Source organism: Miscanthus floridulus, chromosome 6 (genome assembly GCF_019320115.1).
Source record: "Miscanthus floridulus cultivar M001 chromosome 6, ASM1932011v1, whole genome shotgun sequence".
Lineage (NCBI taxonomy): Eukaryota > Viridiplantae > Streptophyta > Magnoliopsida > Poales > Poaceae > Miscanthus > Miscanthus floridulus.
This window is the reverse complement of record NC_089585.1, coordinates 8899099-8923696: the sequence shown is the minus strand read 5'-3', so window position 1 is coordinate 8923696 and position 24598 is coordinate 8899099. Positions and strand designations below refer to the sequence as shown.

General features: G+C 44.4%; 3 protein-coding genes and 1 pseudogene across 6 annotated transcripts; 3 read left to right on the top strand and 1 right to left on the bottom strand.

Annotated features, from left to right (window-relative positions):
* The first annotated feature begins 254 nt into the window (after positions 1 to 254).
* On the top strand, positions 255 to 3867 carry LOC136461613 (acyl transferase 9-like). The gene is made up of 2 exons (XM_066460896.1): positions 255 to 790; positions 2804 to 3867. Exons 1-2 carry the CDS (start codon positions 365 to 367, stop codon positions 3629 to 3631), a joined length of 1254 nt encoding a protein of 417 aa, XP_066316993.1. The 5' UTR covers positions 255 to 364; the 3' UTR covers positions 3632 to 3867.
* A 2279-nt stretch (positions 3868 to 6146) lies between these two features.
* On the bottom strand, positions 6147 to 9939 carry LOC136457573 (glutamine--tRNA ligase-like). Of its 4 annotated transcripts, XM_066457606.1 has the most exons (9): positions 8659 to 8701; positions 8275 to 8370; positions 8025 to 8086; positions 7836 to 7937; positions 7658 to 7750; positions 7361 to 7513; positions 7219 to 7274; positions 6717 to 6894; positions 6147 to 6231 (listed from the first exon to the last, which is right to left on the bottom strand). In XM_066457606.1, exons 3-9 carry the CDS (start codon positions 8079 to 8081, stop codon positions 6166 to 6168), a joined length of 705 nt encoding a protein of 234 aa, XP_066313703.1. In that variant the 5' UTR covers positions 8082 to 8086; positions 8275 to 8370; positions 8659 to 8701; the 3' UTR covers positions 6147 to 6165. The 4 variants fall into 4 exon arrangements, 2 of the variants coding, with proteins under 2 accessions (XP_066313703.1, XP_066313702.1); XM_066457605.1 differs by lacking the exon at positions 8659 to 8701 and having other exon boundaries at positions 8025 to 8275; XR_010759749.1 differs by lacking the exons at positions 6147 to 6231; positions 6717 to 6894; positions 7219 to 7274; positions 7361 to 7513; positions 7658 to 7750 and adding exons at positions 8885 to 8956; positions 9042 to 9089; positions 9684 to 9939 and having other exon boundaries at positions 7835 to 7937; positions 8659 to 8758.
* Positions 9940 to 11394: 1455 nt separating this feature from the next.
* Positions 11395 to 16771, top strand: LOC136457571 (uncharacterized; annotated as a pseudogene).
* A 1986-nt stretch (positions 16772 to 18757) lies between these two features.
* On the top strand, positions 18758 to 23107 carry LOC136457570 (plant cysteine oxidase 2-like). Its single transcript, XM_066457604.1, has 5 exons — positions 18758 to 19004; positions 21819 to 21937; positions 22043 to 22181; positions 22290 to 22511; positions 22992 to 23107. Exons 1-5 carry the CDS (start codon positions 18758 to 18760, stop codon positions 23105 to 23107), a joined length of 843 nt encoding a protein of 280 aa, XP_066313701.1.
* The last annotated feature ends 1491 nt before the right edge of the window (positions 23108 to 24598 follow it).

Below are 24598 nucleotides of genomic sequence, written 5' to 3'. Positions count from 1 at the left end.
CCGGATCTGAAACATCCTATCCAACCGCAGCTGCGACTGCCTCAACGTACGGCAAGCGGCGTGTGTACGTGAAACATCCATCCATCCGATCCGCGCATCCGGCGGCCGATCTCGGCCGTCGCAGCCACCGAACCGGCACCGGAAATTCAACGCGCTCTCCCGCGGGCCCCGCCTGCCAGCGCCACACGCGCCAGACTCCACTGCTGCACTGTGCAGCCTGCAAGGCAAGCTCCAGCTCCTCCATTTAAGCCCACCCAGCTCACGGAGCTCATCGAAGCCGGCCATTCCCACCATCCCCACAAAGCCAAAGCCAAGAGCACCACCAGAGCAGAGCATCGTCGTCGTCGGCCGTCGGGCAGCAGGCATGGCGGGGTTCAAGGTGACGCGGATCTCGGAGGGCCCGGTGAAGCCGGCGTCAGCGACGCCCGAGGAGACGCTGCCGCTGGCGTGGGTGGACCGGTACCCGACGCACCGTGGCCTGGTGGAGTCGATGCACATCTTCCGCTCCGGCGCGGACGCGGCGCCCGCCGTGATCCGTGCCGCGCTGGGCAAGGCGCTCGCCTTCTTCTACCCGCTGGCGGGGCGCATCGTGGAAGGGGAGCAGGCCGGGTGCCCCGCCATCCGGTGCACCGCCGACGGCGTCTACTTCGCGGAGGCCCAGGCGGACTGCAGCCTGGAGGACGTGCGGTTCCTGGAGCGGCCCCTGCTGCTGCCCAAGGAGGAGCTCGTCCCTTACCCCGGCGACGACCGCTGGCCTGTCGAGCCGCACAACACCATCATGATGATGCAGGTATTGGCCGTCTCATCTCATCCCATTCTCTCGCTTGCCGATTGCTCTGCGACGCGAGAGGGATTCGTTGCTCGTCGGATCAGATCCGGGCTTGGGCACGCGCGCGCAGTAGATCTGGTCTGGGGAGCACTGCAGCAGGGGCGACAGGTCAAAAGCCCAGCGGGGTCAGAGAAGGCGCGTTCGCCATAGCCAGAAGCCAGGTCATCTGGGGAGGTTGACCGTGTCGGTTGATGAGGCTGGCAAGTGGGACCAACCCTGCCAGATTCCCGCCGTCGCGTAATAATCACCTCGCGCCCCCGTCCTAATATCTGTTCTTTTCCCCACATCGAATCCAAAAATTAGAATTAGCGCGGCGTGGGGTCGGCTAAAATGCAGGGGATATTAACGGCTACTGGTACTCTGGTAGTACTAGCCGCTAGATGGCCCCGTACTGAACGCGGGCGGTGAGGGCGTGAGGCTGATCCGCGCGGTTCTAATACTGTCTGTTCGCTTGGCCGTGGCCGTCGGAATAATATTTTTCTCTTATACAAATCAGTCAATAATATTTCTTCATGAACCAACAACAATACGAACTGGCCAGCCTAACAGCCGCGTCCGTGTTCCCCGTTCCGGGCTTCAGGTCGTCGGACACGCATGGCGTCAGGTGGGGCTGTGGGCAGAGGAGAACTTGTAGCGTACTAGCGTGGATAGCCAGTAGACCACGCCAACGCCACGCATGCGGCTGCCGTCCGACCGAACACAGCGGCCAATTCCGCCGAACACTGGCAGCGTGACATTGCGGCGACTTCGACCCCAGCCTTCCTTCCGTTCCGCGGTGTGGCTGTGTCGTTACGCATGGGCCCGGGGCCTGGGGCCTGGGTGGGGAGGGACTAGGTACTGGTGGGCAGGTCCGCACTGGCGTAGACGGCGGCCGGACGGACTCGGTGCCCGAAAGCGGCGCCACGATGTGAGCCACGGAGGCGCCAAGAGCGGGAGAGGCGTACCCAACTCGTCATGCTCTGACCACGACGCTCCAATTGCCATATGGTAGTAGATGTTGGTAGCGGTAGTGATCATCTAGCCATAACGCACAAACTGTACCTGTGGTGATGCCGACCGGGCATGACCAGTAGCCGACCGGTTGTTGTCGTTGCCAGATACTAAGCGGTAGTTTACTCGTACGTGTATGTTGCTTTTGAGCCAAGGCTTGGCCTCTTTCCTGCTTTTGTCCACGGCCCACCGACAGCTTTGCTTTGGGGTAGTTGGGCCCTCGTTTAGTTCGGCGCGGAATCGGCGCGCGGCAGAGTTACTGTAGCCACAGTAACTACTATAGCATTTCGTTTGTATTTGGTAATAATTGTCCAAACGTTGATTAATTAGGCTTAAAACGTTCGTCTCGTAAAGTACAACCAAACTGTGTAATTAGTTTTTTATTTCGTCAATATTTAGTACTCCATGCATGTATCGTAAATTTGATGTGACGAGGAATCTTCTTTTTGCATAGTACCAAATTCTGGAAATTGGGGGAACTAAACACCCCTGGGTAAGAGCTGTGTCATGTCATGTGTGAGACCGCTCGTATAGATCTTTCGCAGGTACACCTTTTACTGTTGCGACTGGTCGCCACCGATTACATACTCTTTCTTTACTGTTGTGTGTGACTGATTGCCACCGAGAGATGGTTACGCTGCGCCCTTCAGATTTGACAAAGATAACATGGAGAAAGACCCATTTATAGAAAGAGTTCTTTTTTGAGTCTGGTTGTTGAAGATCAAAAATAGATATTGAACTCTTTGCCTATAGCGCTACCTAAACGTAAAATGAGTCTTGTATTTTGAGTAACGGTTGTCGGAGACGGTCACCGTTTAATAATGCCTTAGATCTCGAGCAACAGGTATGATTTACTACATGAACTTAGCTGAAGTTGCAACTTGCAAGCAAAAAATTTCTTACAATACAAACTCCTAGTACCAAATGCCATTGCCTGGCTCCAGGCTCAGCGCTGAATGACACTATTGCATTGCATGGTCTCAGATCACAAAGTTCACCTGCGGCGGGTTCGTGATGGGCCTGCGGTTCAACCACGCGTCGGCAGACGGCATGGGCGCGGCGCAGTTCATCAACGCCGTGGGGGACATGGCGCGGGGGCTGACGGAGCCCAAGGTGCTGCCCGTGTGGCACCGGGAGAAGTTCCCCAACCCGAACATCAAGCCGGGCCCGCTCCCGGAGCTCCCCGTGCTGGCGCTGGACTACGTGGTGCTCGACTTCCCCACGCCCTACATCGACGACCTCAAGAGGCAGTACAAGGCGCACAGCGGCAAGTTCTGCTCGGGCTTCGACGTGCTCACGGCCAAGCTCTGGCAGTGCCGCACCCGGGCGCTCGCCCTGGACCCCGCCACCGAGGTCAAGCTCTGCTTCTTCGCCAGCGTCCGCCACCTGCTCAAGCTCGACAGGGGTTACTACGGCAACTCCATCTTCCCCGTGAAGATGTCCGCGCCGGCCGAGAAGGTGCTCGCCTCCTCCATCATGGAGGTCGTCGACATGATCCGGGAGGCCAAGGACAGGATGGCCGTCGAGTTCTTCCGCTTCGCCAAGGAGGAGACGGACCAGGACCCGTTCCAGATGACCTTCAACTACGAGTCCATCTATGTCTCCGACTGGAGCAAGCTCGGCTTCTCTGAGGTGGACTACGGTTTTGGCCCCCCCATGTTCGCCGGCCCGCTCGTCAACAATGACTTCATCGCCTCCGTCGTCTTCCTCAAGGCGCCGCTCCCGCTGGACGGCACCAGGATGCTCGCCAGCTGCGTCACCAAGGAGCACTCTGAGGAGTTCGCCCGTGGCATGAAGGAAGACCTGCCCTGAACTTGTGTTGTTCCTTATCATACAGCTGATCGATGATGAAACGGGGAAACTGAGATGAATGGTGACATAAAGATGCTTCTGTTTGGTTAATGTTGTTAATTTTGGTTGTATTTATTTGTCACTTTATATCTTGGTCAATACAGTACTACTTTAGACAGCATATTCGATCTTAATTTGTACCATTTGATACGAGACTGAGACAATAAAAAGGGTATACTGTCCATTTTTCGGTTGTTTGATGATCTTTGTTGTATCGATATTGCAACTGTGCGGGCCCGGACGGACCCCGCACGACGTGACCGACTGTGCCTCGCCTTATCCGACCGTGTCTTGTTCTGCTCGCCCACGTCCTCCTCCCGCTCCTCCACTTTGCTCGCTCGCTCTGCTCGACCGATCGCACCTTGCTCTGCTCGCCCGCTCCTCCATTCTCCTGCTGCTGGCACGCAGCGCTCGCGCGCCGTCGCCCCTCCCTCCGCGACCTCCATGTCACCGGAGAGGAGGGCGACGACGGTGGCTTCCGGCGAGCCTCCCCTCCCCTCCCTCCCTCCACGACCTCCATGCCACCAGAGAGGAGGGCGACGACGGCGGCTTCCGGCGAGCTACCCCTTCCTGCCTCCGTGACCTCCATGCCACCGGAGAGGAGGGCGACGACGGCAGCTTCCGGCGAGGTAGGTGGATCTGAGCCCTCCCCCTCCACCTCCGCCTCTGGATCTGAGCTCTCCTCCTCCGAATCTGGCTCTGAGGAACGCTGCGGTGGCTAGGGTTCCGGCGAGCTCTGTTGCAGTAGCCTTGTTTTGCTGTTGCAACAAGTAATATTCCTTTGCTGTATTAGTCTCTTTTTTCTGATGTTGCATCTCGCATTGCGCTTTGTTACTGTTGTTGCAGTATTGTTATTTTGCTATTGTAATAAGTATTTTTTCTTTGTTGCATTAGTCTTTTTTCTGATGTTGTATCTCGCATTGTGCTTTGTTTCTTGTTGTTGCAGTAGCTTTGTTTTGCTGTTGCAACAAGTAATTTTTCTTTGTTGCATTAATCTTTTTTTATGTTGATTTCTCTCATTTGCGCTTTTGTTTTATTTTGTTGCAGTAACCTTGTTACGATGTTGCAACAAATAATATTTTTTGTTGTATTAGTTTATATTTTCTGATGTTGCATCTCGTATTGCAGTAGCTTTGTTCTGTTGTTACCGTCACGATGAGGATGAGAGCGCGCGATGAGGATACGACGCACCTAGCGTGGGCACGGCGGGGGATGGGCGGTGTGACGGGATGGCAGGGGGGACGGGGCAGCGCGGTGGGATGGCGGGATGGAACGAGTCTACTGTTCCATGTGGCGGCGGGGCGCTAGGTGTTCCGTTGTTTTGGTCGGGGATCGAAATGAGTCTACTGTTTCAGGGGCAGCAGGGGCGTGGTTTCGTGCTTGGGGGCAGGACACTTGGACGGGACCAAAGGTACGTCCGGACGTGGCCCTGAATCCGGGCGTCCGGGCGCTAGGAGTGCCGTTGTTGTATTGCACAACAATTTTATATGGAACAAAGAAATATTAGGCACAAATTGTAGAAACTCAATAATTAAAACAGCTTATATCGACGTCGTATTATTTTAGGGCTGTCTGCAGCACGACTCAAATCAGGGCTCGGCGCGATGAATTTTTGGGCCGTGCCATGCCTCGAACCCTCCCTCGATAAGCTAGAGAAAAAGAAAATCAATTTACCTTTCTCAACTAATTTCGAACTAAGTTGAAAGTTTAGGGAGGTATTGGACTAAAAATATTATTTTTAAAAAATATCAAAAAATCACAGAATAAATTTTCAAAAGTTCCCCTTAAAAAGAAAAAAATTCAAAATTTTATCCAAATATTTATCCTAAAATCTGGTTTAACCTTAGAAAATTCACATAAATTTGTTTTACAAAGGAAAATTATGAAACTACTTTTAGGTTTTTTCTAAAATCATGTTCTATCTTATGGTAGCTAGCTTGAAATTGCTTGAATTTCGATGAGCTTATTTTGGTGCTTATTTGCTAGTAGGAGCTCTCATTTTCTATTATAATTAGTCAATAGTCTGACTACGCCAGTGGAGTTTCATCAGGACTACATACTTATTTATTTACTGGTGATATTGACGAGGTAGTGAAGACAATGATGCATTAAATAGGCCTCTTCCGACCTCCATTATGTATGTCTGGTGCTAGACTGCTAGCGAAGAGTCATTGTGAATATGTTCTATCAAATACTTCGAAACTTGGCGGTTGATATGGTTATCTTGAAAAATAGTTGTTGACTTTTTGACGTGGTAATTTTGACCTCTTCATTTAGTGGTCGACTTTCGATGTGATGATTTCAACCTCTTCTTGAGGTACCCAGTGCAGAGAGCTCTCGCACTGTGTGGGATCTAAGAAAGGGTGTCAGTGGCAAGCCTTGCCCTCGCCTGTGCAATGCGAGAAGACCGCAACTCGAACTTAGAACCTTCCGGTCACAGACGGTAAGACTCTACCGCTTGCACCAGGCCCGCCCTTAGTAACTACTGAGTCAAACTATTTGAGATAGACTTGTGATGGTTTCATCTTCTTTTCCCTGTACTCCTTGATTTCTTCTGCAGTCTGGTAATTATATACATGTCAGCATGCAGGCATTTTATGAGAGTGTTTGTTTCTTTAGTTGTTCCTAAAATTCATGTCACATTGAATGTTTATATATTAATAAGGAGCATTAAATATATAGTAATTACAAAACCAATTACATAGATGAAGGCTAATTTGCGAGATGATTTTTTAAGCCTAATTAATATATCATTAGCACATGTTTCCTGTAGCACCACGTTGTCAAATCATGGACTAATTAGGCTTAAAAGATTCGTCTCGTAAATTAGTCGCAAGTTGTGTAATTAGTTTCGTAATTAGTTTATATTTAATACTCCATGTGTCCAAACATTCGATGTCACAGAAATTTGAGGAGGCACTGCGGGAACCAAAAATCGCCTATTTCTCAAGGACTCAACATCAATATTCTTCTTTCCATGGTACCACAGGTATGTGCACTTCAATCACTGCTGGAGCAGATAATGAACAGGTGAGGTGAAATGTACCTGGTGATCCACATAGGCTAGCCCTTTTCGTATTAACTCAACAGCATGCTCATACAGAGCTTGGAAATAGTCACTCGTGTATGTTACTTTGTAGGGCTCCCATCCCATCCAATGGGCAATTTCCTGAATGTGGTCTATGTATTCTTTCTTTTCAGCTTCCGGATTTGTGTCATCAAACCTGTTGTTCAAATAAACAAACGGTAATGAAAAAGAACTGCAGTAATAACAATGTCTTAAAACAAATCAAGCAGAACTGAGCACAAGTCTCACAGGAGTGTAGGGGTAAATAAATATCGTATAAACAAGACATGAAGACAAGCAAAAATTTCCAAGACCTACCAACAGAAGATTAGGAGGAAACAAAAATAAAAGGAAAACTCTTCTAATTTATTTTATACTCCAACTACACCGAAGATTAACCTAAAGCAGCATTAACAGCCATGAATGCTTGTAGAAAGGTATGTTAGCTAGAGCAAACCATTCCCAAAAGAAATCTTATTACCTAAGGTAGCAATGGCCATTTCGCTCCTTAGCCAGACCAAAATCAATAAACATAGCCTGTGTGATGAAGCTTGTAAGCATATACATCAATTTTAAAAATTTGGTGTGCAAGGAAATGCATTCATGAAGGAGATTATGAAAACCTTGGCATGACCAATATGAAGATATCCATTAGGTTCCGGTGGAAAACGGGTCATGACTTTTCCTCCAGTTGCCTTAAGATGTTTTTCTAAAATTTCTTTTGTGTTATGTGCTCTCCATATGTTCCCAACGCTGTAAAATATTTCTGTATGAACCTAGAATCACAAAAAGATATCAGAAATTTAGAATCACTGAACAAATCTTATTATATGATGAAAACAAGAAACAAATCAACGAACTAATCAATGTGCCTGAGTGCCACAACTATGACTTGTATGTCAGAGAATAGTGGAGCATACCTTAAAGTTTTCCTCTGGTTGGGGAAATATAGTATATGGGTTCAATTCCTCCTCAGTTGGTGGTGCAGCAGTGGCAACTGCAACTTTTTTCTCCTGCATTTTACAGAAACCATAACTAAGTGGTCCAATAAATAAAACTGCACTAGTTTAAACTTGAATGGTACATATGATTGCCGACCTCAACTTTTGCTGGTTTTTCCTTCTTCTTTTTCACTGGTTTTATATTGTCAGCTTCTGTCTTCGGACCTAGGATTTCTACAAGCCTCTTGTCAATTTCCTCCTGTACAAGCAGAATATTCAGATATTCAAAACAACTAAAAGACAACCAAAACAAATCGTGTGGTTTGTATAGATAATTGCTTTGCACCTTTATCGCCTTAGCATCACCCCAGGGGTGTCTCTTCCTAACCAGTCCGCATAGCATACCAACTGAAGAAAAGCCAAAAGGACAGGATTAAGTATTAGGTTCAACAATCATCCATCAGTAAATTACTAAACTAAGAACTATGAGCATAGTTATTATACATTCAATAGGATATAAAACTGTAAGCATATTGTGGATTTTCGTTCATAAAATTGCTTGCAATTTATCATGCGAGTTGAATCAGAGACCAAACCATTTATGTGATACCACTACTCCCTTATAGCTTCCATATTCTCCTCAAGAACGTCAGTAACAGTAGATTTAATTTCCTCAATAGAAACAACCACACCTGCAGGCACAGTTATAAGATGGCCAAGTGATATGGACTGAGGGTAAACTGTTAACAAAAGTAGTGTCTATTTCTTGTCCGACAGTCAATATTCTCTTAGCATCGATAATTTTCAGATGAAATGGGCCGATAGACTAAGAATAAACTATTTCCTGAGAGCTTAGCAAATACTTTTCCTTGTACCAAAAGAACAGATAAGCCAAGCGACGTATCAGAAAATTCTAAGAACTATGCATGGCATGGAATATAAAGAAGCATATTGATACAAGCCATTCAAAGGAAACATACCTACACCACATGCTTCTTCAAATTTGCCCACATCTAGAGAATCAGGACCAGTATTAGTAAGAAATGACAGAGCAGCATCTAGCTGTGCAGGGTTCTTTATCTGAAAAGGGGAATTTTCATGTTTAGATCATCAAGGCAATGAGTGGTGAAACAAGAAAAACACTTTGTCGGCACCCGCAAAATCAACTCACAGAAGTCAAGAATGAAAAGGGGGTAAAGGGTCTACCTTTGTTGACAAGACATAGCTAATAAGGACAGGGCGATGAACAAGTGCATAAGTTGGGTACTTGGTGGCGACCTGTTTCAACCATGAGCAAGTTGAGTTACACATGAAAAATCCTCAACTTACACATTTCTCATGATTCATTGGTATAGGTGTTTACTGCATATAGCAGATTGCCAACTGACTTGTCGCATTCCTTTATACCAGCCTGTCGACAGGCAAACAAGATCAGTTAATTAAAGGGGAGAAGGCAGCACATTTTGAAGAGATCGACGGTGTAACAAAATGTTAAAATAATAATTAGATAACAGCGAGGTTTAACCTAGGATTAGGATAAGTCAATTGAGAGACGGACAGTAACAAGTAGCCATATAAAGTCTGAATTCCTATGTATGTAACTTTTGACGGAGCATCAAGCTGATCACAGAAACAAAAGTGACGAAATTAAGCCAGCGTGGACAAAATGAAGCTGCGATAGAACTTGAGAAGTGGCTGTGAAGTGGGTAGCAGACTTGCAGAATGAGGAACCAAAAATTACACGCTACAGTTTAATAACGATCGGAGCTTAGAGTGACTAAATCGGGCAGCACGGAATAAGCATCATATAACATATACAAGGTGCATCAAACACTTGGGCAGCTAGTCTGCATCCAGAATTATAGCACCAAATCCTACACCAGCAAGGCAGCAACAAGCTAGCACAATCAAAATCAGACAACCCAAAACTCCGCATCAACGAAAGAAACCCAGCACCCGCCGAGACACCCAGTGCAGCGAGCGTGAGCGGACTGCGAGGGCTCACCTCGGCTATGACGGCGGCGAGGTTGGTGGTGACCTTGTTGTTGACGAGCGCGTTCTCGGCGGTGCGCTGGTCGAGCCCGAGCGCCAGCAGCGCCGGGCCCACCTTGTCCCCGTCTCCTCCCCCGGTGCCCATCCCCTCGTCTTCGGCCGCAGCAGCCGCCTCGCGCTGGCTAGGGTTTAGGATTCCGGCGGGAGGAAAGGCGCAGTGGAGCGGCGGTGACGGACAGGAACAGGATGAGCTCGTGAGTCGTGCTGCGATTGGGTTTAGAAGGGTGTGATGTGGGTTTGGACTTTGAGGGTTTTAAGTGTGTGTCATTAATTTTTTTTTTTTGTAATTGTATATGAGCTATTAAAAAGTTCTGGCTCTCGAAAGTATCACCGCTCTAAACTCTTTTATCTTATAAGTCATTCCATCATACAACGTTAACGGTAGCTAACATAGATAAAAAAAGACAGCTACCTCAGCCTATAACTTGCTGAAAGTTACGTTTTCCTTCCACGTCACTCGCTGGGTACGTTTTTTTTATTTATTTTGCACAAAAGGGTATTGTCAAAATACATAATAAGCTGATAGAAACCACAACGAGCAACATTTGTCCAATATCATTATAAATTTAAGGTTCTTTGCCAAAACCTACAGTAACTAAGAGCATCTCTAAGAGCTTGCTATCTCAACTTGACATCCATATAATTTTGGCAAAACAAGAAAAAATAGCCTCCAACAGTTTGGCAAAACAACTTGGCATCAATAGCAACTTGGCAAATCTTCCCTCCGCGCGCGTAAATATACGCGCGTGTATACGGCTTGGCTTCCGGGGCTCTTCGTTTTTTAGAGGGGCTCTTCGTTCGCTTAGCGAGGCTCTTCGTTCGCTTAGCGGGCCTCTTCGTTTTGTTAACGGTTTTTTTTATTTTACCAAGTTAAAAATGCCAAACTCTTGGAGATGGATTGTTTTTTTACTTGGCATATAATTTTGGGAGTTGGCAAATCACAAGATTTGCCAAGTAAAATTTGATAAACTCTTAGACATGCTCTAATATTTTATTAATTTCTTAGATTTATGGAGAGGGAGAATGGGAGAAATAACTTGGCTGCCCTCGTCTTCAACCTCCGACGGTGCACTAATTTTCACTGTAACACGATGCCAACGCCTTGTCTTCTCCGGCGAGGCCTTCTAGCGAGCAGCCACTACCACTAGAGACGAGAACGAGATGGCTGCCCTGTGCCCTCGTTCACTAGCTGGTAGCTGCCACGGCCTGCCACGCGGTTTGCACTTTCTCCTCCTCCACTGCTCCTCTAAGACCACGACGCCAGGAGCTCTTCCGTTGCCTCCAAGGCTCCAATGGCCACCAACTGCTGCACCGCCGTCACGCGTCTCTCGGATCTGCTGCGGGAGCATCAGGAGCCCTTCCTCCTCCACTACCTGCTCATCTAAGATCACGACGACAGCGCCACGCCGGAGATCGGTTCGTTTGGGCCGTTGGATGGTCTTCGGATGGCTGAAATCGAACAACTGTCGAGTTACCGTGACCGTGAGGGGTAAGTTAGGAGAGAAGGGTATTTGGATATTTTTACTGGTCGGATCCACGTGGCAGAGCTCCTAAATGTTTAAAAATAAATAGAAAGTAAATGGAATGGCTCGTAAGAAAAAAAAAATAGAGCAATGACACCTATAAAAACTTAAACTTTTTAAGTGCTCGTCGACGATTGTAAACTTTTTTAATGGCAGATAAAACCCTCCTCTTCCTTCGCCGCGCCGCCTGGAACTGTGGCCACCGGCCCACTGTTGTACAGGCCCAGTGTTCTCCTCGCCGGCGATGTCGGCGCCGCCTGTGCGGACGCTCGCCGACCTTGATGGCGACGTGCTGGCTCACTGCGCCGGCTACCTCGGCGCCCGCGACGTCGCCAGCCTCTCCATGTCCTGCCGCTCCCTGCGCGCCGCCGCCTACTGCGACGCGGTCTGGTACCGCCTCTTCAGGTCGTGACTCTAACGCTTCCCTCTTGTATGATTCAGAATCTGGGATTCCTCATCCGCTGGTACATCTAGTTGCGCGTTTGCCTTCGCCTAGGGCAAAATTTAGGGCGCAATAGTTTTCCTCTTGGGTTATCGGTGATGGGTATTTGGACTTGGGAGATGGAGCAGGGTTGAATCTTGGACAGAGTTTTGTTACTTCCGGGTCCTATGCTAGTTGTTCTGGTGGCAGCTGGGCCTAGGAAAGCGTAAACATGGAGGGGAGGACAATCATTTGGGTTCCTTAATTTTTAGTTGTTCGGATCGGCTTTTATTCTAAAGCTCCCTAATTTGCAGTTCGTAAAATGTAGTGGGACAAATCTTTCAATTCCACATTCTGTAGAGGGTCATCCTTGTGAAACTTGTGATTTATTCATGATTAGCAAGTGCCTTCTTTGAGCAATTAAGTTGGAATTCTGTGTTGCACAATCCCGTGATTTTTTCCATGAGACATGATCTTTGCTGCTGGACACTACAGAATTACACAAAGTGTCCTAATATGATCTTTATTTTTAGAACACAACTCTAACCTTCGGCAAATGTACACAATTTTGTAGTGCCAGAACAAGATCAATTTTTTTGGTGTCTCTCAGCGCTGACCAAGTGAGCATGCATTTTGAGTGTCGTTGCGAAGTGCCTATATGTTGGGGACAGGGAATGACAACGGCAGTGCTGTCTTCCATGACAAATTAGGATGTTGAAGCTTCAAATTAGCAGTGAACAATGTCAAATGGATTATGTAATTCTGTCCAGGGGTTGAGATGTTATTTTTAATGACTATGCACATGGTTTACTTTTAATGCTAAGACACATGAAATTTGATAGTGACATATGTTTTCAAGAAAACCGTTGGGGGTGCATCACTCATAGCAAATCAACCTATCTATACCGCTTGATTTTATATCCTCATTGTTTGTCTCTTGTTGGGTCTCATCTGTAGCCTACCCCAACTTGCTTGGGAATGGAAGGCTTTGTTGTTGCTGATAAAAATTGCTATGTTCATCTTATAGCCTACTTATATTTATTTCGCATAATTATTTATTAAACATTCAGGGATCAATGGCCATTTGAGAAAGTGCCTTGTGATGCTTTGGGGCTAAGAGAACTATACATCCATAGGCACACTGAAATACATCAGATTAAATTTGGTGACCCCATATCAGTTCTTTATTACTTAGATCCTGCGGAAACAACACCAAGCCATCTAATGCTGGATAGGAACTCCATCTGGTTTTGTCCAGTGAGTTGAAATATAACCCTTTTTTTTGTCTGAACCTACACACGATGTGTAATTTCTTCTTTGCAGGGTCCAGCAACCAAAAAACTGAATAATAATTGGCCAGAAACTGAAATGGCGGAAATCCACAGGAATCATAGTGCAAGGATCACTTGTCTGAGGTAACTGAAAAACAAATAACTGTTGCAGTATTGCTCACTCTCATGTAATCATAATTATTCTTAATCTGTGCGGAGAATTAAGGGTTGAAAATTAAGCCCTTGATTTTATTTCATCTATAAAACAATGGCCAAGAGAGTAAAAGTTATATGTTTTACTGTCTTATATTATAGTTATATTTATACTTCTCCTTTTCCCTGAATCATGAGTCTCTCAATTTGTTTGGGACTTAAAGGCTTTGTTGTTGTTGTTGTTGATGACGAGTCTCTCAATTTCTCCATGTGTCTACAATACAGCTACAGTGCTAAACTGCTAATGCAGATAATGCTATACTGCTACTTAGATTCACTCCTTAAATAGCTGAAATAGCAGTGGTTGAGATCTCTAAAGTATTATTTATTAATTGTGCAGGTTATTTTCTCTGATTGATACCCCACTGTTTCGAAGTGATACACAAAAAAAATGAAAAAGCATTAGTCACTTCAAGCACAGACAGAACAATCCGTCTTTGTTGGAAGGTACCTCATTTCAACATTACAGTACCCCACTGGTACTGCTCTCCTTGCCTACAGGCTACAGCATGTGCATTTGATTATGAACATCTGCAATTTTTAACATGCTTTGAAGGGATATCCCCATAATGACAAAACAACAACGAGAAAGCCTTCCCTGTTTTGAAATCTTAAATAAAGTGGGATTAGTTTGCATCCACCTCACATATTGTAATGCTGTTTTCCTTTTAATTCCTGGCTTCTGTTGTGTATTTGTATGTATACTGTGATCTTATTTTTCTTCCTACAACATTGTGAGGACCTTCACTCTGCACCAGCTCTGGTAGCTATTATATAAAGTTGTGCTGCTGTGCTTCCTCACCTTAACTTGTCAGCCTTCCATGTGCTTCCACAATCCACACAAGGCTATTAACATGCTGCTCTTGCTTTTGTACAATATCTTTTGTTCCTCCTTTAAGGATTAACCTTTTACAGGGTATGCTTAGTTGCTTCGAGCCTCTTCCCAGTATGCTTAGGTGCTTGTAGATCTGCCATGGTATCAAACTACTATTTGAAAGCATAACAATGCCCATATACATGTTTCCAAAAGATTGGGATAACATAGTGAACTTTATTATTATTTATAGTAGCATGAATTTTGGACAGCGTAAGTTACAATAGTACATCTGCTGTGTTCTATGCCTCTATGGTTTTGAAATAATATATTTTAAACCTTTTCTTTCTTTCGAGACACGATTGTAGTTCCAAATCCCACTGGTACACAGATGAATGTGGATACTGCTTCCATTTTTTTGCTCCCCTTTTCAAATCTCCACGTCTATTTATGATATAAGCTTCCTTTCTTAGCCTCTGGTATGGGTTTACCCCCTCTGATACAGGTTTTGCCCACTGTGATGTGATATGAATGCAAACCCTCATGATTGGCTATCACAAGCTTTTCTACTTGATTTTACTTAAAACATGTCCAATTTGCATAGAATGAGGGCTTGTTTGGATTCAAGCCTCCCAGGCAACGCCTGGCCAGGCAAGCAATCCCAGGCGTAGGATTTCATCCGCCTGAGGTCACGATCGTTGCCTGGACGAGAATCTGCCTGCCAGTCACAAACCAAACACGCCCTGAGTGCATTGCATACACGCCTTTTAGTTCACATTTATCCTTATTGGACACATGAACTGCTGTTAGATTGGCCTTCAACATTTTTTTTACGTAGGGTTACTCACGCTGTTACAAGGGCCATTCAGCGCCTGTCACTGCTCTGGCTGACAGATTGCTTATGGATGGTGAATCTAAAGTACTTGCAAGTGGAGGGGAAGACTGCACCATTCGCCTATGGTCTATGAGTACGAGGGCGAAAAATCACCCACTAATAGCAACATTTCATGGGCATGAAAAGGCACTGTTATTTTTATCTGTTGCGTCGTATGAACTGTCAAACTATCTGAATGAAGTTCACTATACTGTTACAATGTGTATAGTGCTGCTATCCACAACATACATGTTCTGGCACTCTGCTTGAAGTATTAATTTTCATATAATTTGATTCTCATAATAGTTGCCTTCAGCATATGTTTCTTACTTCACACTGCTTCACGTACCATTATATGTTGAAGGAGAAAAGCTACTCATAGTATGCTATGACATCTTCAAACATGGCCATGAAAACAAATTTCTAGTTTTAACCCTTCTTTTCCTTTCCTTTTATCTTTCAGGCACAAGTCCTCCCTGTTGGTGAGCTGTTCCAAAGACTCAAAGGTACTGGGACATCTGTCACAAATATATCTGGCAAACCACAATAAGAAAAAAATAATTTAAAGATAAATTTGTCAATGACCATATCTTCTCTTCTTTTTGACTGGCTTTACCTTAGCAGTATGTTTATCATCTCGGACAGTGGTTTGATGCCGATGCAAGTCCTTTTTCCTTAGGAACCATGTTACATTCTTCTCATGTTGGTATGTTGCATCAGGTTAAAGTTTGGGACACGGTGGCTCCTTCCAGTGGTTCATCATCATGTGTAGGCAGTACTCACCTCACCTCAAATGGGCCACCAATTGCTATGAAATGTCATGAATCCCTTTGCTATATCGCCGCTGGACCTGAAGTGACAGTGATTGACTTGAGGACAATGAAGAAGGCTTCTGTTCTTGCGCTCCACAACCATAGAATACTTTCTTGTGAGATGCTGCCTTCTGAATGGTTAATATGTACTGGCACGAAAGACAAGTAAGCTCGCAAAATCCTTGCAAGCGCTGGACTTCATTTAACCTTGTAGCTTTGATTGAGATCATTAAACCTGCATTACTACTCATTGTTGTTTGTTGACCAGGGCACTTCTGTGGGACATCCGTAAGGCTCAAGAACTCCCAAACACAGTGGCGGAAATGCAATCAGATGGCCCAGTGACATTGCTTCACTTGGATCAATACAAGGTGGTGACTGGAGTGCCGTCAGACGGCCAGGTCCATGTCTGGGAAACGCGGACAGGGGACTTGTTGAACACGTTGGGCTGTGGTGAACCTTCAAGATCGGGCGTGCGGAGCAGGGTGTCAGCCATGGCTGTGGACGGGTACAGGATTGCCATGGCAGGCTGCTCTCCAGAAGGCAGCGTGTTGCACTACCGTGACTTTGCCCCTGTATCTTTGCCAGGCAAGGAGAAGGAGGTCTCCAGGTTCTGGAGGCTCCAGCAATCCGAGGACAGTGAGGACGAGTGAGGAAGAAGACTTTTGATTAATTCTGCTATCTCGCAGAGCTTCCAGTTTTGGCTTCCTGCAGTTGTAACTTGTATTGTATGACAAGACTGAAGAGAGAGAAGTTTGCAGAGCTTCCAGTTTTGGCTTCCTGCAGTTGTTCCAGTTTTGATTAATTCTTTTGTGAAGATTAATAAGTACATACATCTGGCCCCTGGACTATGCAGTATATTGTATATAGGATATGTGCCAAGTGAAGTGAGCACCCCTTGTTAAAAAGAATGAGCATCTGTCAACTGGGCCTGGGTGCACGGCGTGCTTGCATCATGCGTGCACGTCTGCAGGGTACTACGAGATGCTAGAAGTGATACCAGAGGCTACGTTACCGTGGGCGCCGCAGGTGGTTCTTTTTTTCGCGAGCGGGTAGAGGGAAGGAGTTCAAAACAATACAAGATAGCCGGAGAAGGCGGCGAGTAGCCCCCTTAGCACGGCCAAACCAAGCCTAGCCTACCGTACCGTGGGCGCCGCAGGTGTTGATCAGTATACCGCTGGGTGTGTTGTGTGTGTTGCTTTGGACTTGGTGAGGATAATGCTAAAGCTACGAGTAATGCGCCTCTGTTTTGATCTTTGTTTATGCCTGCAACTCCAAAGCTTCGTGGAACAACCAGACAATCCCTATGCTTTATATGCAGCAAAGAATTCTATATAAAAGAAATAGAAATGCAAAAGCGATTAGCTTAAAAAAAGTACTTGCATTGATACATGCCCAGACAGGTCATCGTCACAGGCCTTTTTATCCATTGGAATCCTGTGTGGAAGGCGACAAGAGCTATGGCAGCATACTTGTAGAGGGCACGTGGATCCTGGCTCTGCATTGTACATGGCAAAATAGGCATGCAACAAGAAGGCAGAAGGCAGAAAAGGACCCCAGCAGGCCCCTGCAAGTTTTCCAGAGCTGTTTGGCTTTGGCTGCCCTGCCCAGCCCACAGGAATGTCTGATGCGATGGTCTCTGGTTTGGTCCCTCTTCGTCTTCCTCTCCGACAGCCGGCAGCTGACCATTTTCCTTGGTGTACACCAGCGGCAACAGAATACGACGATGAAAACGCAGTCGGAGTACTCATTTTTCTAGGGCTTAGGCTAATGAAGTCATTCGTTTGGAAGGTACTTAAGCGGACCAAGCATTGTTACTGAAAGGCTGTGGCTACTAAGCTCTTACTAACAACATGGGCACTTTGGCATGTATCAATATATCTGGGATGCAAAAGTTCCACATGATCAATATCTATTTTTTTAATGTTTCCAAACGTGCATGACTTGTGTTTCCAAACCAAATATTTTGAATTTTCATTGATGGTTAAAGTATTCATACGTTTAACTTATATTTGATCAAATGCCGTTATTTGTGAACGGATTAGATACTAATGATGTGTATGTGAAAACTGAGTGTAGTTTAGCTAGTTAGGTTTATGGTCTGACTTACCACATAGATTCAATCACTAGACTTGGCATTATTGCTCTTCCGTGGATTATTGTGGTATACTTCATTCATCAATCTCATGACATGTGGTCCAATCTCTTGGAGTTGCTTATATGGATATAATTTAAGCGAAGTGGGTGTCTATGAGTATATGTTATGTCCATATTGTGTTTTGAAAAAAAAAGATTGACATATACTCTCCCCATCTCAAAATAATTAACACTTTAGATATGAATATGGACAAATGGTTGTCTAGGTCTTATAGCTAAAGCGTCCACTATTTAGAACAAAGGGAGTATGTGCATTTTCGGTGTTGACTTGTCAGTACATAATTTGACTAGTACTCCTACTTTTTGTTGTTGTATGTGTTTATAATATAATGCAGTTATATTTTTTATAAAACTATTTCTCAAACAAATCTACTCATAACATTCTTAGTTAGATGCCTAAAATCTACACACAAGATGTTTTTTTAGTTAAAATTTAAACTGACCAGTTGCACGCAATCTAAAATAATACAATCTCCATTCTCTTTTATAAGGCGCGCACAAAAAGAGTCAAACTTTAAAATCTTTGATTTGATCAATAATTTTAGCTAACAATTTTAATTATTATATAATAAACTTGATATGGTTAGATTGATAGTTAAATGTACTATTAGATTAAATATAAGTAATATAATATAAAATAAATAAATAGTTCAAGTATAATTTGAGAGATCTTGTCATGTCTGTCCGGGGAATGGAAGTAGTATCTGGCTGAAGGGAGTATTATGCTGGTACAATCCGGGCTGTGTAGCAAAAAGCAGTACCACTATTTCGCAATATAGAAGACTCCCTGTCACCATTCACCACCTTCGACTGAATTCGACTATAAAAATCTTCGACTACTCCTAAGTTTCCCCAGCTCAATCAGAACGCCTGCACTTTTGGCGGCCCGTCGTCCAGAGCTCTCTCCAAGCCCTTCACACTCCTGCGACTGCGAGGGCTTTGATGAGGGTGGAGTCCAGCGGCGGCCTCCGTGAGCTGGAAGACAGCAGGCGGGCGCCGAGAGACGCCGGCCCTCACGGGCGGCGGCGGCAGCGACGGCCGCGGCGCGGCGAGGGGGCGCCCGAACCGATGGCCGCGCCCGCCACCGCCGTGCAACGGCTCTTCGAGGCGTGCCTCGAGGTCTTTACCGGAGCTGGTCCAGGCGCGGTTCCACCGCCGGCCGGCGTCGAGAGGATCAAGTCCGTTCTAGGTAATTGATTGATTCCCGACTTCTGTCGTCCACATCATCGTCGTTCCAGTACCAGAGATCGTACTCTCGTAACCTTGTGCGTGTGGCCATGGCCCTGCTGTGTGCGCTGTGAACTATGCGTGGTTTGTATTCGACGTCATAGCTGTGTAGCCAGCCACATGTCACATTATATGCGATCGTAGACTCGTAGTTCATCGTTGGGCGGGGGAACGTCATGGATCCGGCCTGTGATACCTCAACTAGATTGCTTGATTTGTGAGAATTACACTTTGGTGGAAATAAGGATCACAATTATTCAGCCTCTCAAAAGAAAAATGTTGAGGGTCTTTCTATACTCATCTAGTAAACGTGGAACTGCATGCGGTGCAGTTGCTAACTTAGACTCGTTGCTTCTTCCCACGAAGAGAATCTTTCTGCAAGTAAACTAACAAACAACCAATGGATCGGAATAGCACTGCCCATGGTATATGCATTATGCATACATATGATGTAACTGCTGGTATTGTCTCGTTTTGTGTGGGGCCGGGGTTGGATGCAGTCAAGACGTACTATACGTCCATCTTGGAGCTGCACTAGCTAGCTAGTGTTGTCTTTTATTTCATTTGGCCACCAAGACCTTGCGAGGTACTCCATGAATAGTTACTTAATGGCAACTTGCCAAGTCTGTTTGAGCACATTTCTCGAATGACGAGGCCAATGCTGGAAGCTGTTGTTGTACCATCCTTTTGATAATGTTTGCTTATTCATCATTGATCTACCGTGATGTTTGTGGCGAAAGATGCTTATGGTGTTATGTTTACGTCTACATGTATGCTAATTGGTTGTTTGGTTTTCTTTTTGGGTACACCTTAGCACACATCATATCACTATATTTTAGTTATTGCTCCTTGCATATCTCTGACAAGCTGCACCGTTAATCCTGCAGATACCTGGTGATAAAGCATTGCATTGTTGTCTCTGTACTTTATTAAAATGGTATCCTTAGGCCTTTTATGCCAACCAATCCCACATATTCACGGCTGGAAACCGGCACTTTGCCGAGTACCGGAAGCTTTGCTGAGTGTATTTTATCGGGCACTCGGCAAAGACGGTCTTTGCCGAGTGCCAAATAAAAAATACACTCGGAAAAAAAAACACTCGACAAAGATGGCTTTACTGAGTGTTTTTTTTCGGCAACTCGACAAAGATGTATTTTGTCGAGTGCCATTTTTTGGCACTCGGCAAAATGCGTCTTTGCCGAGTGCCTTTGTTTTGACACTCGGCAAAGAGGCATTTTGCCGTGTGCATTTTTTTTGGCCGTCGGCAAATCATTTTTTCAAAGCATTTTTTGAGGCCCTAAATGAATTCAAATGAAAAACTTTTCAACTACAAAGTTATATAACTTCTTGAGATCTACAAAGTTTATTTTGGTCATTTCTTCATTTGACAAAGCGACAATAACATTGTTCATAAAATCTACATCTCTCTCATATCTCTCGTATTAGTTTCGTAAAAGTAGAAGAGAGATATATAAGATTTGTGAACAATATTACTATCACTATGTCGGATGAACAAATGACCAAAATAAACTTTGTAGATCTTGAGAAGTTATGAAATTTTGTAGTTGGCAACATTTTGATTTGAAATCATCTTGTCATGCAAAAACGACGTTTGAATTTGAAAATTTTAAAATTTGAATTTTTCAAAAGACCTCGGATGGAAAAACTTCCTAAATGAAAATTGTAGATCTCCAAAAGTTATGAAACTATGTAGTTGATAACTTTTTGATTTGAAATCATCTTATCATGCAAAACTACGTTTGAATCTCTCAAATTTGAAATTCGAATTTTTCAAATGACTTCGGATGGAAAAACTTCCTAAATGAAAATTGTAGATCTCGAAAAGTTATGAAACTTTGTAGTTGACCACTTTTTGATTTGAATTTGTTTAGGGTCTCAAACAAGCAATTTACTCTCGGTTTAGTATAATATATGAGGATAGATAACGGAATCTAGACACAAGTGACAGTGTAGTGCAGTGGTAGAGCAGCAGACACGCGAGGGAGAGGTCGTGAGTTTGAATCCCGTCGGCCGCGTTAGCCGCGAATTTTGCGCGAAAAATGCAGTGACTTCGATGGAGACGGACGGGCGCTGGCCGGTGACGGCCTCCCTGGAAAAAAATTGCTATTATTTTTGGGTTTTTTCATATTTTCATTTTGCCAAGTGTAAATCTTTGCCGAGTGCTTTTCCGGCATCCGGCACTCGGCAAAGGCTCTGCAAAGGCTTCTTTGCCGATTAATTTTTTGCTGAGTGCCCTTTGTCGAGTGTGGCACTTGGCAAAGGCTTTGCCGAGTGTATTTCAGGCTTTACCGAGTGCTGCAGGCACTCGGCAAAGTGCCGGTTTCTGATAGTGATTGGACTATCTTTAGTTCTATGATCTATCGTGCAGCTAATTAGTATGAGTCCTTGCATACGAGCTAACACGGCTCTTCTTTGAGTCCCACAAGTAAAATATTTTTTCATGCTGAGTTTAGCACATATTCATAATGATATAACTCATCTTTTTCTAGTCAAGTTCCAGTTAAAACTCACCTCAATCTATTTTGTTTCATGCCGACATGTGGCAACTTCTGTACCTCATTGCCATAGGTCTGCAACTACAATTATGAGAGGTGCACTACAAGTTTCATACATGTGTTAGACCTTCATATTTCAAAGACCCATGCTCTCTAACGGGTATTCGTATCCTTGAGAGACCGCCAATGCAATCATGTTACACCTAATGAAAACGAATTTCGATTTTGCTGATATTTGTTTCACCATTTATGTCCTGCAGATAGTATCACAGCAGCAGATGTTCGTCTAACATCCAACATGTCATATTTCCGACGTGTTGACGCCCATGGTACTCCAAAAATCACTTACTTGCACCTATACAAGTGTGAAGCTTTCTCGGTATGCTTAACCACTACTAACAACAGTTCTTGATAATTTACCATATTGTTGAAGCTGTCACATTTGTAAGCTAAGGTGTACATATGGCTGTATTTATTTGTACAGATTGGCATCTTTTGTTTGCCTTCAAGGGGTGTCATTCCTCTCCATAATCACCCTGGCATGACTGTGTTCAGCAAGCTTTTGTTTGGTGCCATGCATATAAAATCTTATGACTGGGCTGCTGCTCAACAAGATACACCTGGTATTGTTGGTTCGTTTCCCTAAGCTTAACACTCTCACACATAGCTTAACAAATTGCCTTTTTTTTAGGGTTTAATTGCCTTTTCTTTTCTCTCTCCTTTGATCATAGATGTTCAATTGCAAGGACCACGTTTGGCAAAGGTGAAGGTTGATGGCATCTTGACTGCACCTCATGAAACATTGGTACTATATCCAGAAGATGGTGGTAATATGCATTGCTTTACTGCACAAAATGCTTGTGCAGTGCTTGATGTCCTTGGCCCTCCATATGATGATGGTAGTGGAAGGCACTGCCAGTACTACAATGTCTCTTCGTCTGCAATTTCTGTTGGTAAGATTTTTACCTGAGTTAAATGGCTGATATATTAGTACTTACAGTATTGGAATATTGTTGTTATGTAAAGCAACTGTTTGCCTCGACATAATATGTTTATGCCTTTTGCTTCAGCATACTTATCCTTGTTCCCAAAAATATGTATATAAAAATTAAACTGTGGGTATAGAACAAATCAGATATTTATACGCATATCCTTATACACGTACTGCCCCTTCTATTAAATCTACGTATATCTGCCCCGTGAAATTATATGATTGCAATCCCATAAAATACTCTGTTAGTTAAACAAGCATCATGCCCTTGTTTGTTTCTAAATCATCAGGCTCCTACCCAACTGAAAATGCTAAGACTGTACTCTTAATATTGTCCACTTACACCTTAAGTTTAATTTTGATCATATTATACATTGTAACTTGTAAGCGTACTAGAAGAAAACTAAACTATTGGCGGCTAACTTGAAAAGGTGCATTGCAGGCTCAACTATATTGCCTGGAGGTGACAGATATGAATGGCTGGAGGAGAGCGAGCCACCACGAGATTTTTATCTTGTTGGATCAACATATATGGGCCCAAGAATTTTGGATCATTGAACTCCTATGCTTGTGAGGATGCCTTGGCTTCTTGGAGAACATGAGTTCTGCATACATATATATTCCTGAAAGGAAGGCGACCAAATGGAAATCTGTACATAGATAACTGGGCCTCAAGGCCTGCATTGATTATCGTTAACCTGCTGGTCATCATTACTTCAACTGGAAAGACTGGAACCGCTTATAGTAATAAGCAATGAGAACAAGGAAAGTGCTTGTCAGCTGAATAGGTTATGTAGGCCCCTGTTTGTACTCCCCCCTCCCTATTTTTCTGTATCTGCAGTCCTTATATGTTAGTGTGATTCAGTCCTACTCATTCCCGGGTTGGCACGAAAGTAGCCTATCAGCGGTCTTGACTCTTAGTCCAAAGTCTAGTGGATCAATGCATTCACACAATATGTAGCGTAGTTACTTATCTATGAATTGTTAGAAATTTTAGAGGAAATTTCTGATGTGACACGTACAAATTGTTTGATATGAATATTGTTGTTATGCACTGTAAGTGTTTATTGGTAATTTTTATACATCTATGTATCTTTATATATATTTACGATTATTTTGATGTTTATAGTAAAAGGGTCTGTATTTTTAGTTTCGCTCCAGGTCACCAAAATCTTAGTACCGGGCCTGGCTCCTGGTCGGCATTGTCAAAGTGTCGAGTAGATTAAATTAGATCAAGTTATTAGGCACTAGCACAATGGATTTGGCAAGCGGACAGATGTTTGAGGCTGTATTTGTCCACTAAATCTAGGGGTAAAACCCTAAATCTCTCTAGCGTCCCTATGCTTGAGCCGCCAGCGGACATGCGGCCCTCCCTGTGCCTGGACTTGGCCGGTGCAGTCCGCTGCCACCACCCCCTACTCTCTAAGGTGCTGCTAATCCTAAGAAAGTCGTTCTTCTCCTCTAATCATTCCTAATTCTACTCTCTAATCCCTCTTCTGGTCTTTCCAGATGCAAACAATTACTTTCCACATCCTTATTTTTATCATTGAAATGTAGTGAGCAATTTTTTCTTGAACACACGGTTCTACTGGTGGGCAAATTTAATAGCGAAAAAAACAATTTGCTGAAGCCGCTGTCGATGCAATGCAATTGAAAGTCGGTAGAGGTCCAGTAGCACATATATTGCTGCTATTTGATGCTTTTTCTGACAATAATGTCACCACTTAAGCTTTTATTGCAGCTCAAGAAGCAACCCTACTGCAACAAATGCATGTGCTATGCATCATACATCTAGCGGAAATAACATCGTTACCTGCCTCTGTTCACAAGGAGAGTATAAGGTATTTAGCAGAAAGGCAGTTGCTTTCAAATACATCTCTTCCTAGATGGGGAACTAACATCTTACCTGCCTCTTCAGTAGTTTAACAGCTTTTTAACTGATCAGTAGATGTTTTTGGAGGAACTGATCAGAAAGAAGAAACTACGGGCCATAATGATAAGTGCTGATTGGTTGTCGTTAATCAGCATACTACTCACTTCGGACTGAAT